The sequence below is a fragment of the Lytechinus pictus genome, chromosome 9 (genome assembly GCF_037042905.1).
Source record: "Lytechinus pictus isolate F3 Inbred chromosome 9, Lp3.0, whole genome shotgun sequence".
In the NCBI taxonomy this organism is placed as follows: Eukaryota; Metazoa; Echinodermata; class Echinoidea; order Temnopleuroida; family Toxopneustidae; genus Lytechinus; species Lytechinus pictus.
Window position 1 is genome coordinate 19,439,555 of NC_087253.1, and position 14,709 is coordinate 19,454,263.

The following is a 14,709-nucleotide window of genomic DNA, read 5'->3' on the forward strand; positions in this document are numbered from 1 at the left end:
AATACCATCATACTACCCCCCCCCCCCCACACACACACATACACATTGTTCTCTCTTTCTATTCCACCTCCTCATGCGCTGTTGGCAAAACATACTAGCATTCATTACTGCTACCAATAGTTCAAGTGTCCGTCATAGGACAAACCAATGCTCCAGCTCTGGGATCATGACGCTCTGAGATCTTTAAACTATTCTAATATCTTGCATTATGCTTTTTAGGTCAGATGAATTGTATCAATTACCATAGAATTAGATATAAAGTTAGTTATATAGTTAGTTGTTTTTTTTGGCCTGTAATATATCCTTGTAATTACTAACATACCAATCTTATTTACCTTGTACACAAAATTTGGCTGAGTTTTTATCACTGAGCTTTGAACCAAGTCTAAACAATCCTTTGGAGACCTATCAAAACCACATTTTTTAAATGCAATCCAATAGACACTACGCAAAACATATTCTTAAAGTACATCTGCATACATTGTCATGGTGTCCCACATGATAATCTTCCTGTATTAGGTCCTTTGCTATTTGTCCAAACTACACACAAATACGGATAAAAATACCAAACATTGGGGAACACTTCAATTACCTTCTTAAGCCATTATTAAATGAATTGTAAAGAGGGAGCAGACAGGAAAGTAATGAGGTAGTCAGCACCAATAATTTCAAAAGCAAAAGTGCTCCTTAAAGAATCAAATCCAAGGGTTTCCCCGATATTGCTAATGAATGACAATCTGTCAATAATGAAACCTTCGTGAAACAGATTAAAGGGGAAGTTCACCCTGAAGAAATGTTTGTTTTACAAATAGTAGGAAGAAACATATTTAAAAAATATTGGTGAAGGTTTGAGGAAAATCCATCAAAGACTAAGTTATTAGTATTATAAGTTTTGGATTTGTGACACCATAAACAAGCAGCTGCCCCATATGTTATGTAATATAAAATGCATGAATTTAATTTTTTTAATGGTTCCTGATGACTTATTTCTGTTTGCTCTTCATTATCGGCTGTGAAATGATTTGTCTATTAATACAAAAGAGGTACAATAACAACCGTTTTCAATTTTCTGAGAAAATGACATTTCATTGATTTTTTTTTACCATTGGCTATGTAGAAATGCTGTTCACATATTACGTCCCAAATCACATAATTAAAATTCTAATAACTTTTTAATTCTCTGATTTTTCTCAAACCTTCGGTAATATTTTTAATAATTTTTTTCTGCTATTTTTACAATAAACTTTTTGTCAGGGTGAAGTTCCCCTTTAACAAGGTCCAGGGCCCTATAACATGAAGGTCTGGAATGAATTGCAAATATGAACTAACACTTCTAATGATTCCCGGTTAGTGTTTCTGGCAAATTGCCCATACATTCAACAAATATGATTTGCCATCGTCATTTAGCAACACTTCAACCTTTGTTTATCATAGGCAAGGGATATTCTTTCTGTACTTAATGTCAACCCAACTGCCTGTTGGAATAGAGTAACAAATTCAGTACTTCACGAATAAGAAAGAGCACTGTATGTATTCTTTGACATTCCACTGTTCAAGGTATTCACTGTTCCTTCTTCGGCATTTTGTGCGATTGTGAGGAGTTCTTTGAAAACAGCCGGACAAACCTGAGCTTATTTATGTTATGGTTGCACTTGCATCGATGACCAACTCCCCGGTTTCTGAGCTGTGAATACTCTAATCTTGGCAGTTCTCTAAGGAAGACAACCTCTTTGGTAAATGTGTAACGCTGAAGTCACACCAGCAAAACTGATACCAAGCCAACAAAAGCTTTTACGCTTTTACCAATGACATATCATCGGTTTTGCCTGGAGCAAAGATACTACAAGGGGAAGATCGGACAGTACATAGACCGACTAATGAAACACTGGGGAAGAGCGCCCCACAGCTTTGATGTAACAACCTTTTTTATCCTTTGCGTATCGAGAGATGGTTGTGTACAAAACATATGAGAGAAATGGTGAAGGGTTTAAGGAATAGACGATTTTTATATATTTTTTTTTCTTAAATTAAAGATGAATACATTTCAGAGGTTTCTGGGTAATAAAAGGTGGAATTACTCCCATGCACCACCCTTGAGCCCTCTCCAAAGTCCCCTCTCTCATTTCCCAAATATGTTTTATACACAACTGCGTGCCGATGTGGGATGGTTTACTTACTCAACGCTAGTGGGCGTCCTTCCCCATGAGCATTTTATCGGGCGTTTGGGAGCGTTTCAAAAAAGTGCCGAAGTGTCCGATCTTCACCTTGTAGAATCTTTGCCTTGAGTCAGTTTCATAGGTGTGACTGTAGCCAGAGATAGTGCAATAAGTGCATCATCAAAGACCCTGAGTTTTCCACCATTCTTCATACAGCTGTCATTTCAACATTTTGGCACTATACGCCGCTATGAAGTTAATCTCTTTGGAAGAAGTGTAATTAGAAAAATGCAGCACATACTGGCAAAAAAAAAACCCTGATTTTTCTTCCTTATTTTCAGATGGCATTAGTGAATTTAGTTGAGTTTTACATGTGTATCACTCAGATATGATTATTCACATCTGGGCACGACCTTTAAAACTAAAAGATAGCAGTTGCAGCAAATAATTATTTCATGAAAAAGTCTTTAAAATCAAGGTTAAATGCTACCATATTATCATAGATCTAGTTCTGGTACATTGAAATGAACTCATCTTTGTGAAATCATGAAATCTTAGCTGAAAACCGATCATTCTGATGATCACTAACAAAAAAAGGCATATGTGGGACAGTGTACAGTATTACTATTATTTGGAAGAATACCTGGCATATGAAATTCTGTGCTTATTTTGCTCATTTCTGAGATGGAATTACAAAATGAAACCTTTGGAACAAGGTAGCTTACTATTATTTGGAAGAATACCTGACAGATGAAATTCTGTGCTTATTTTGCTCATTCCAGAGCCATTTGGCACATATTTTTTATTCATACATACAACCACTTGGGTGGTCTGAAATTTTATTGGATTCTGTTTGAACTCATTTTGAGATCGTTGCCACAAGTGGCATTTATCTTTAACGTCACCATCCTAAGGATGTGACAAGCCCGAACCTCTGCATCAATTTGTAACTTTCACCATGCAGGCTACAGATTACAGGTGCACGCCACATGGCCCAGTTTTGCGCTCCTTTCAATACTATGACACAAGAGGGCGCTCCATGGATGGATCCTTTGGCTGGCTGAGAAACACTGGAGAGTATTCTGGCATTACTACCATGGCTTTATTACCACTGTATCAAACAAAGAAAAAAAAAAGGTATGAATATCTTGAAACATTAGAAAAATATTAAATTCAATTAATTTGTTCAATCATCCAACATTTATAAACATCATTTGTAAATACATGTGAAATGATTAAGATGCTCTAAAATGCAAGAGCCTGATGAATGGGACACTCATCATGTATCATTTCTTCTTCTTTGTTGAAACATATTAAATGATCGCAGAGGTTTTTCCAAAAGATATCATAACTGATCAAAAGTCATACTTGCACCTGCAAAGTGCAGACATGCACAATATATTTCAAAGACCCTAAATGAAGTTACTGTAGAAGTAAAATTGACAAACGAAATCATATAAGGTATATATCACAACCATGAAGGCTTTATTCATAATTCCCTGCTTGCCAGGTGATTCGGCCTTTTAAGTCTGTGTACATGTATAAACGAAGAAGGTAATTTAATTTCATGTGCACCAAAACGATTGATTATTTTCTACATTTCCAGTTTATTAATTCATTGATTAAAAGCTGCACAGGACAATAACACTGATATTTTTTAGTGTATTTTGTGCTAAAGTAGATGAAGATGTACTGATCTTGACTCTATTTTCTAATTTCTTTATTTTGCTCTACTTTGCCCAAATTCCTATGTCAGGACAATCTTTTCCACACACTCTGAATGCGATTGGTCACTTACATAGGATGATCGCTACAATGGCTATCAAAATGAAGATGATTATCAGCGCCAGGCAGATCTTTGTCTGGAGGTAAAATAGAAAATATATACAAGGATTAAAGTTGAATACCTGGAGTTGCAGCCAACACTAATTTCATGAGAAATTCTTTAAACAAGTGGAACGCCTCTGGCAGTCTCGCCTGCATTACGCGATTTAATATAGCAGCAGTGCTAACTTTGAAAACTACAATAAAATAATCATTCACAAAAACACCATTCATATAATGACATAATACCACGTTCATTGACCATAAATGACATTTGAACGGTGACTTAAGACTTGTCAACTACACCCATGTCCACATTTCATTCACTCTATCCATAAACTTTCAAAGTTATGATGGCAATTCAACAATTACCCCAACATGGCCTAAGTTTATTGACCTTAACTGACCTTTGACCTTGGTTTTGTGACCTGAAACTCACAGGGGATGTTCAGTGATACTTGATTACTCTTATATCCCAAGTTTTATGAACTAGATCTATAAACTTTCAGAGTTAGGATGGTAATTCAACAAATACCCCAACATGGCCAAAGTTCATTGACCTTTAATGACCTTTGACCATGGTCATGTGACCTGAAACTCGTACAGGATGTTCAGTGATACTTGATTACTCTTATGTCCAAGTTTTATGAACTAGATCCATAAACTTTCAGAGTTAGGATGGTAATTTAACAAATACCCCCAACACGGCCAAAGTTCATTGACCTTAAATGACCATTGACCATGGTCATGTGACCTGAAACTCGCACAGGATATTCAGTGGTACTTGATTAACCTAATGTCCAAGTTTCATGAACTAGATCCATAAATTTTCAAAGTTATGATGGTAATTCAACAAATACCCCCAACTTGGCCAAAGTTCATTGACCCTAAATGACCTTTGACATTGGTCACGTGACCTGAAACTCGAGCAGGATGTTCACTAATACTTGATTAACCTTATGCCCAAGTTTCATGAACTAGGTCCATATACTTTCTAAGTTATGATGTCATTTCAAAAACTTAACCTTAGGTTAAGATTTTATGTTGACGCCGCCGCCGCCGTCGGAAAAGCAGCGCCTATAGTCACGCTCTGCTATGCAGGCGAGACAAAAATCAAGGTCAACTGTCGGCACATAGACCTGGTTCAAACCCTATTTGAAATCATGAAATCTAAGCTGAAAACTGATCACACTGAAGATCACCAACACAGATAAGCACATGCGGGGACAGTGCAATATCTATTACTGCTTGGAAACGGATGACACCTGGCTGGAGTGTCATGCTTATTTTGACACATTTTTTTTTAACACACCAACACTTGGATTGTCATTTTATTGTATTCTGTTTGAACTCAGCTTTAGATTGCTCCCACAGCTAGTATTTAAAATTTGATTGTATCATCTTACAGCCAGATTGCTCAATTGTAGTATGATAGTGGACAGGATTGTATTACCAAACACTTTTCATGAATTTAATCATATCAAACACATTATTCTCATAAAATTCACCAAACTTCACCATAAATACACAATTACCTACAAAATATAAATATGTAAAACTTTTGCCGAATTTGTTTTCCTTAATTTTTTTATGATATTAGCTTCCAATCGGACCCCTCTTCACATGTGAAATATTTTGGTCACTTGAAAACGTATCCGATATCGTATTACCAAACGTGTGTTTTCTGTGGAAAAAATTGAGAATACAACAAAATCACTGATGAGCTATTTTGACCATATTTTATTATTTTTAGAATATTAAGACTTTGAAAATGTGTTTTTGACCATTTTTCAACATCTTTCTATTCAAGATCCCTTTGGAAGGATGTTGAAAGGTTTTGAGCGTATGAAATTATTTCATTTCGTTCGATAATACAAGGCCGGTCGGTAATACACTCACTAAATAATTCCATTTCAATCCTGAGGCAAATAGTCTATTCAGAGACAAGTTTCTTTTGCAGTATACATGTAGGTGGCGAATGGTACCGACTACAGGTGAACTATCATTACAAAATCAATAAGCCTGTATGTGTGATTCCACTTCAATGCCAAATATTATGCAATTCCTGAAAAAAAAGGAAATCACCTTCAACGATCTGCACGTACATGTACATGTACAAATACAATAACCTGTATGAAAATTCAGTTTTAATTGCATATTTAAACATGATATAAAAAAAAGTTTTACATACATGCATGTATATTATATGCAAAAAAATGATGTTTTAGATTATTTCACTACTCACTTTTCTGTATTTCCATTTCTCATTTTCTTTCACTTTCTTTGTGACAACTTGGAAGCCTTTCGCCTGAGCTTCTAGATCCTCTGAAATTCAAATAAAAGAATAGAATTTCAAAATTGGGATAAAAATAATATTAATTGTGCCACTTCTGTTCGAAAATTAACAGCTGATCAGCTACAAAATCCACATCCTGAATGAGTTAAACTATTAGAAAAAGGTCTGCTCAGTAAATGGAATAACAGGCTACCCTTTTTTAGAGAGAAGAGACAGAAACTATGGCTCAAGTTGGCCAAAGTGGCTATTGATATCATACCAATTCTATAATACAGGGTCCTCATTTAATTTCATAAAAAAATTACATGTATGAGCAAAACAAGAATTGAACCTATAGATGCAATTTCTGATATCAGTAGTATAGATTATGGCCCTTATTCTGAACTTTGTTTTAAATAAAACCATGGTTTAAAGGTCAAGTCCACCTCAGAAAAATGTAATCAATGGAGAAAAATCAGACAAGCATAATGCTGAAAATTTCATCAAAATCGGATGTAAAATAAGAAAGTTATGACATCTTAAAGTTTCGATTATTTTTCACAAAATAATTATATGCACAATTTAGTCACGTGCAAATGAGAGAATCGATGATGTCCCTCACTCACTAATTCTTTTGTTTTTTATTGTTTAAATTATACAATATTAAAATTTTTACAGATTTGACAGTAATGACCAACTTGACTGAATCATAAAATGTTAAACAATTGTACTTCCACATGTTTGGGAGAAATAAAAATTTGTTTCATAGGAGGGCAAGTCCAAGAAAAGGTCACCCTAGAAGGCAAAATTTCATCTTTAATTTAAGAAGTTATCTTTGGTGGGGTAAGAAAGCCCAAATGTTGAATTCTAAAATTTCATTAGGAAAAATTTGATAATATGCATAGTTATGCTAATTTTGGGCCCCTAATTTGCATAATTGGTAAAATGGGCGTTACGTATGGGACAATTATAAAAACTCATAAAAAATAATAATGACATTTCTGAGATTTAGTCATAGGTGGGACATTGACCCCCTAACATCTTATTACTTTTGGGGGAAAAAAGTGGTGTCATCTATCTAATTATGCAAATTAGGTCTTGTCCAAGGATGGAATGTCCCATACGTAACATTTTGAGGATTTTTTTTATAGTTATTTCTCATAATACAATACTTGTATTGTTGCATCTCTGGGAAGTTCTAATTTATTAAGTATGAAAATGTTATACCACAAAAAGTTTCAAAAATAGAGTTTGTTTTTTATTAAAAGTTAATTAAAAAATTGTTACGTATGGGACAACATGTTACGTATGGGACATTTACACACAATTTCAATGGGGAGATTTGTGTACAAAGTGAATGGAGAAAAACAAATTTCTAGAGTGCTCTAAAAAGTTATTATTAACCTTTTCTTTAGTTTTTAAAGACTGATTTGTTATGAATACTGATTAATGAAAACAATCGAAGCAAAAAATTTGTGAAAATTGAAAAATATGAAAAAAAAAAAAAAAAATAGAAATACCGGTACATAAGAAATTCATGAAACCATGAAAAACAAGAAAAAAAATGTTGAAATGGCTTATTTCCTTTTCAGTCATATCAAATATGTCTCAATAGAACATTTTAAAAGAAAGAAAATCTTTTGTTATTTCCATATTTTAAATTATTTCAATTTTTTTAATTATGGGGAAAATTGTGTACGTTTTCTATGGGGACAAAATGTCCCATACGTAACTGTCCCATACGTAACATCAGACCTTCACGTTTATAATTTCGTGGAGCTCAATAAATCGCTCTCCTTATTTTTTTGAGGAGCTCAATTGAGCTCCTCAGAATCGCTCTCCGTGAGGAGCTCAAATCAATTCATTACAATACATGTATGATAAATTGTACATTTTTCTTAACATTGTATATATATGCAATAGCTGTGTTAGCTATTAATTAATCTGTGGTGAAACTAGGCCTGGGTCACGTCAATACGTTTACAAGATGTCGTATGCACTACTGCTAAAAAAAAACATCTTTAAATCCATGAAATGGTCTTATTTTTTCCATAATACCTTGAAATTACTTTGATTTAGTTGAAAACTATCAGAAAAATGAAGAATATTCACCTCTTTCCCGACTCTGATTTGAACTTACCTCGGTAAATATTGTAGTCCCACATGTAGACTTCCATGGTGCTGCCATGAAAATCTACATATGGGACTACATGGGACTGCAAATATTTACCGAGTTTAAATTAAAATCAGAGTCGGGAAAGAGATGAATATTCTTAATTTTTCTGATAGTTTTCAACTAAATCAAAGTAATTTCAAGGAATCATGGAAAAAAGAATACCATTTCAAGGATTTAAAGATGTGAAATGTGAAATTTTAACAATTTTTTTTTTTCATTTTTTTTTTTTTTTTTTCATTTTTTTTTTTTTTTAGGAGCGCGATTTTTTGCTCTCCTTATTTTTTTAAAGGAGCGCGGTAGGAGCGCCGGCGCGATCGCGCTCCTAAAAAATGAAGGTCTGTAACATGTCATTAATTTCTTTAATTAGAGTCTGTAATTGGAGGGATTGGCTTATGACATGAAACTTACCTTAGATATACTAGAGTATTGTGACTTCTATCACACTAAGTTACAAGTTGTCAAATGAAATACTTTCAGAGAATTCTCAACTTAAAAAACATGTTTTAAAAATTGTATTTTTTCTGCGTCCCATACGTAACGGCACATCTTTTCTCTCTAAAAGGTCAAGGTCAAGGTCATATGTCACAATTTTTTGCATGATTATTCTTCTCCTAGATGTCTACCATCATGAGGATTCTTCTCCTAGATGTCTACCATCATGAGGGTATTCAATCTAATCAAAGTCATTTAACACTACTATTCAGGTCATTAAAGCCTCTGAAATGTCCCATACGTAACGCGCACGAATTCTTGGAATAACCCAGGACAATATTGAGAAAATTAGAATATTTCATATTTCATAAAATAAAATACAAAAGAAATAGTGAGTGATGTCATCAGTTCCCTCATTTGCATACTGACCCAGATGTGCATATAACTATTTTGTGAAATTAACTTAATTAAGCAAAACTTTAAAATGTCATAACTTTCTTATTTTAATATTTTACATCTGATTTTGATGAAATTTTCAGTGTTATACTTGTTGGATTTTTTATTTTTATTCAAATCAACTTTTTGTTGGGGTGGACTTGTCCTTTAACTATGGAGAGCCAATAGACCAGTTCGTAGTTACTTCATGGACAATTTTGGTCAAATGACCTTTCATTTCTTTCATTATGATAGGCAGATTTCAAAGCAAGATATTACGTAAGCTTGCCTTACATATCAGGATGAAGAAATTGAATAGACCAGGTGACAAGAATAGCACACCAATGGACACTTTATGAAGGTATTTGTTGCATTCCTACTTTGAATGCATATCATAGCATGTTGCACAATGGACTTGGCAAACTGTTAAATGCCAGTCTTTCGTGGACGCATTGTTTTTTTTTTGTGGATGTAAATGAAAACCACATTTCAAAAGAATATATGAATAATAAAGACATCAAAGTTGGTGCTTATCTCATTAGATTTTAAACCACCATGTCACTTTGGTACAAATGACCTTCCTCTGATCATGCGTAGAACTTTTTGATCATGCGCAGAAAGGAACTACGAACTGGCTTATTGGGGCACAAATCCCTATGAGTACATGTTCAATTTATTAACTCTTTATGAAACTCGAATCATTTACACAACTGTCTCAGAATGATACAAAATGGCTGAAACAATTTTTTTTTTCAAAATTCTTTTTCTATTCAATTATTTCTCCATCAAAAGGACATAAAACGATACTGCCCTATGAACAAAACTACTTAAAGGAGAATGAAACCCTTGAAACCAGCTGAATCCATATCAAAGAGAAAAATCAAAGAAACATATTGTTGAAAGTTTGAGGAAGATTGAATGAATAATAAGAAAGTTATGAGCATTTGAATGTTGAGATCACTAATGCCATGTAGTTCCCCCCATTGGCAATGCGACCAAGATCTGTGATGTCACACTCGTACAACTCCCTCATTACTTTAGTACTTATTTCACTTATATTCTCACTTTTTTAGTCTATCACAAGGTGAGGTGTTCTCTTTATGAGAGGACAAGTACAGAGGTTTCACAACATTATATCATTGATGAATTGTTTGTCATATGATTAGAATGAGCAAAAAGAGATGTTTTGGGGTATATTTTCAGTGTCCAAAAGGGGAAAGTTGTTCATCTGTGACATCATAGATCTTGGTCGCATTGCCAATGGGAGGATCTCCATAGCATTAGTGATCTCGACATTCAAATGCTCATAACTCTTCTATTGCTAGTCCTATTTTACTCAAACTTTTGTTGATCTTATTCTTTGATTTTTCTGCTTTCACAATTTAATAAGCTAACTTGCCCCAAGAGTTTCATTCTCCTTTAAATGAGAAAACCGCAAATCCCAAATAATCAATTACAGCCTCTAGAAAAGTCATCCCTTCCCCACTTTTACCAAATTGACAATTTGAAATAGTCTTTATAGGTAAGTGATATCATTTTTTTTAAACAGCCATAACTTTAAATTATTCCTTGTCAGTTTTCTTTCAAACTGTCATCATTCAGTTTTTCTTATTCACTCTCTCTGCAGCATTTTATGACCTAGGGTGGATTCCCCTTTAAACCAAAAATTCAGAAAATAGGTGCAAGTGTGTCTACAGATAAAAAAAAGACATAAATTACCAGCATTCTCCATCAAATCGTCTAGCTTATCACCCCTCTCCAGTAGCTTGTCAATATTAGACACCATGATCTCCGCGACCTGATCTACATCTTGCTGAAGGTCGTCTATGTTACTATCGTTCCTCTTCTTGCCTTTCTTCTTTTTCTTCTTCTTATCATTTTCTTTTTTGCCCTTCTTCAGCTCAGCACTCATCACAATTCAGGGTCCCTCCTACACACATGCAAGTTGAAAATTACTTTTATTTGTATAACTGCGAGACTGGGGCCTGGTTTAATAGTACTATGAGATGTTTTCTTTTTTATCAATTCATTTTTGTGATTTATTTCCAATTAATAATAACGACAATACAATAATTCATTTTAAAAAAATACTTAAACAATTGAGCAAATGTGAACCACACATTATACAAACTTTTTTGTGTATTTAATAAAGGAAATGAGGAAATTATAAAAACCCAAAAGTTGAGTTTGTCAAGATATCTTGCCTATTAAGCAATTTGACAAAAAATGCAATTGACAGAGTAAAGAATTTAGAAACTTATTTGCCAAGAAATAACAAACAAAACAAAGAAACAAACAACATCAAGATGAAACAAAAAAGGAAAAAAACAAAACAAACCCTACACAAAATGAAAAAAGTGAAAACTAATTGTACAAGTTCATGATTGATTAAATGATCACCGAAATTGCAGCTAATTGTAGTGGATCAATGCAGGCGGAACGACGTAACGAAAAATATGCGAAGCTTTGGAGCAAATTTCTTTCTTCTTTTTTGTTGAATAAGAAGAAAATGCTATGCTTTGGAGCGGCTTCCTTTGTTCTTTTTCTCAATAAGATAAAAATGCTATGCCTTGCCTGGAACGGAAATTTGAGTGTAAAAATGAGGGTACCCTCCGATGTACATACCAACCATGCATTATATACTGAGTGATTGACAACAAAAATCCTTATCAAAATAAAAGTAGACAGTGAATTTTTAAAGTACATGTAGACGGTGAAAAGGGGTAATTTTGCACGAGGAATCTGCTTATCACATTTTTATTTGCCGCCAAGGTAATCCTTTTGCAGCAAATGTAAATAAAGGAAATTGGTCTCCAAAACTGGAGACTGTCTCTGAAATCGGATACCCAAATTCTTTACAAAAGTCTCTGAATTGTCTGATATTGGAGATAATCTCCCACATTGGAGACAGTCTCCAATATTGGCCATGCGCCTCTGTCTGTTAAGTACTGATAATATTATAAATTAGACCGAATGATCATGTAACAATTAATAGCATTAGCAATGAAGAAAAAATAAATGTCAAATAAATAAACAATGTTAAACATTATTTGTAAACAACCAGGACAAACTGCGATGCTAAACCATGCGTTGAATCATGAAAAAAAAAAAAGAATGGCTCTCAAAAACTGAAAATGGCTCTGCTCTGGCCCGACCCAGGCCAGCAAAGTATATAAAATGAAAATTAAATGGTTAATGCCCCTCAATTCTTTTTCAAAACAGAGCTGCTTTCCAGATTTAGCCATGTTAGACTTATGTTCATATCATCAATTAATTAAATTAGAGTCTACGTCTGAGATTTTGATCCAGTACCTAGCCTAGCTAACAAGATAGATGGGATGACAAGCTAGCCACCGCGATTGAGGCACAAGCAAGCGGGCAACACCCGCATCCTAGGCCTCGGCCTCGCCTCGCCCTCGGCTCGGGCAAGGTAACGGGCGCGGTGTGCTGCTAAATTGGGGGCGTTTTCTGGCAGTAAACTATTACGGCCCAGGCAGTATACTCAGCGCAAATATGACATACTCACATGCAACAAACATCGTCTAGCGTTTGTAAAAACAATATTCCAACTCCAAGTGATGCTGGTTTACTTCGGTGCTGCATCAAATTCTAACTTCAAAGGAATAAGCAGCGTATCATGCAATATCGCATTCAATCTCAGCTGGCTCGCGCTCAGCTTGCATTGTTGCTAATTGTTGTTGATGTAATTTTACTAAGTTAATGTTTTAAGTACCGTAGATGGCGCTCTTCAATCATGGTATCACACGATTTTTCTTGGAATTCTTGGATTTTCAAGATCAGTATACACTTACACACCCCAAACAATATATGTATTCACGAAAGTAACGTTGGTTTATTTCAAATGGCCGGTGCTTTATTATTTCATCATCCCAGACGTACCAAGATCGAGATGAAATACTTCAAAATAACCGGGCAATTAAAGTACCAATAAAATTTTGTAGTCCTAATCACTAGAAAGCTCTATAGAGAAACAACTTCACAATTATACCTTCCAAGAAGTTTTATAACACTATAACAAAATGAAATTCTTATAATTTTGAGGTGCAACGATCCATCACAATGCTATCATATATAGTTATTTCATATTGACTTATAATAGCTTAAAATACTGAAATTGAATGATAGTTACAATTAACTTACCAATTTTATTGGAGGCTTAAATAAGCGGCGCAGGCTACACCTTATTACGCATACAATATAGAATAAAAATTTGTCAAATGCCCAAGTTTAGGATTTCTATCTCTGCATTCTGACCAACTCTCTGAGAACTTTGATAAAACTGATAGCTGAGTGACAGCATTTCTATCTGTATAAAGCATGCATGGGCCAAATACATGTAAGATTATTCTCTATGTTTGTTGTTTCCCATTTGGAGTTACTGGTCATGCTGGTAGGCCCATAGCTTACTGACCATGTCCTGAATAACGACAGACAATAATGATCTTGATTAAGCTATTCAAACCAGAACAATGAAGGGTGGACACAGGCTACAGTTTATTCTTATAGACTCGGCTTTTATCTACTTTACATTAACACAGCAGCCCTATTAATTGGGATTTCTTGTAGACCGGTGGACAGGTTAAGAAAAATCTAGAGTGCAAAAATAAAAAACATCTATAGACTTTATAAAGACATTAAACTTACAAATACTAGCAAATCACTATTTTTTAGCATTGGATTTACCTTGACCTTGGTTTAGACTATCGGGCAACATTGTACCCGCCTATAGTCAGAATTTGCCCCCCCCCCCGAAATACCCCCATGGTGATAAACTTTGTCTAAACTAAAGGGATCAGCCCTTTAATAAATTCTGTATTGTTTACATTAAGTGGTGCTTTGAATATTACACATTATGGAAGGACCACGTTAAATGCAGACACGACGGACGGGGGTTTAATTACCAATTGAAAAGTCACAAAGTAAAGGAAAGGACATGACAGTGATTAGAATCATTCTGTTCATAGGGGTACCGTAGTAGAAAAAAAAATGCTCAATTCCATAGGGTAAAGCGTGTGCACGGATCAATAGAGGCTCCCTTAATAATCTCATGCACATACACTGTAAAAAAAAATACTGGGTAAAATTTCAACCAGCTATTGTGACTGTGTCCACTGTCCAATCATTATTTTGGGCAGTATTTTACCCAATGTGGAGTGAAGCATATTATCAGCAATTACTTTAGAATCATGGGCAAAATTTTCATCACACTGGATAAATAAAAATGCCCAAAAAGAATTGTCCAATGTTGGTTGCTGGACACATAATTACCCTCATAGAGCATTTTTACCCATAATTTTTTTTTAGAGTGTATAATATTGCATCATCAAAATCATGAATAGTTGTATACCAACGTTTCTCAGATGAAAAATATGTTTTTGTTTTTTATTTTA

General features: G+C 34.4%; 1 protein-coding gene across 3 annotated transcripts; it reads right to left on the bottom strand.

The window, feature by feature from the left end:
* Positions 1 to 242: 242 nt before the first annotated feature.
* LOC129268707 (vesicle-associated membrane protein 8-like) lies at positions 243 to 13,686 on the bottom strand. Of its 3 annotated transcripts, none has more exons than XM_054906228.2 (5): positions 12,825 to 13,029; positions 11,018 to 11,228; positions 6,226 to 6,305; positions 3,955 to 4,018; positions 243 to 3,267 (listed from the first exon to the last, which is right to left on the bottom strand). In XM_054906228.2, the coding sequence occupies exons 2-5, from the start codon at positions 11,208 to 11,210 to the stop codon at positions 3,248 to 3,250; spliced, it is 357 nt and encodes a 118-aa protein (XP_054762203.2). In that variant the 5' UTR covers positions 11,211 to 11,228; positions 12,825 to 13,029; the 3' UTR covers positions 243 to 3,247. The 3 variants fall into 3 exon arrangements, with proteins under 3 accessions (XP_054762203.2, XP_063960950.1, XP_063960951.1); XM_064104880.1 differs by lacking the exon at positions 12,825 to 13,029 and adding an exon at positions 13,460 to 13,686 and having other exon boundaries at positions 273 to 3,267; XM_064104881.1 differs by having other exon boundaries at positions 273 to 3,267; positions 11,018 to 12,040; positions 12,589 to 12,991.
* Between the last annotated feature and the right edge of the window lie 1,023 nt (positions 13,687 to 14,709).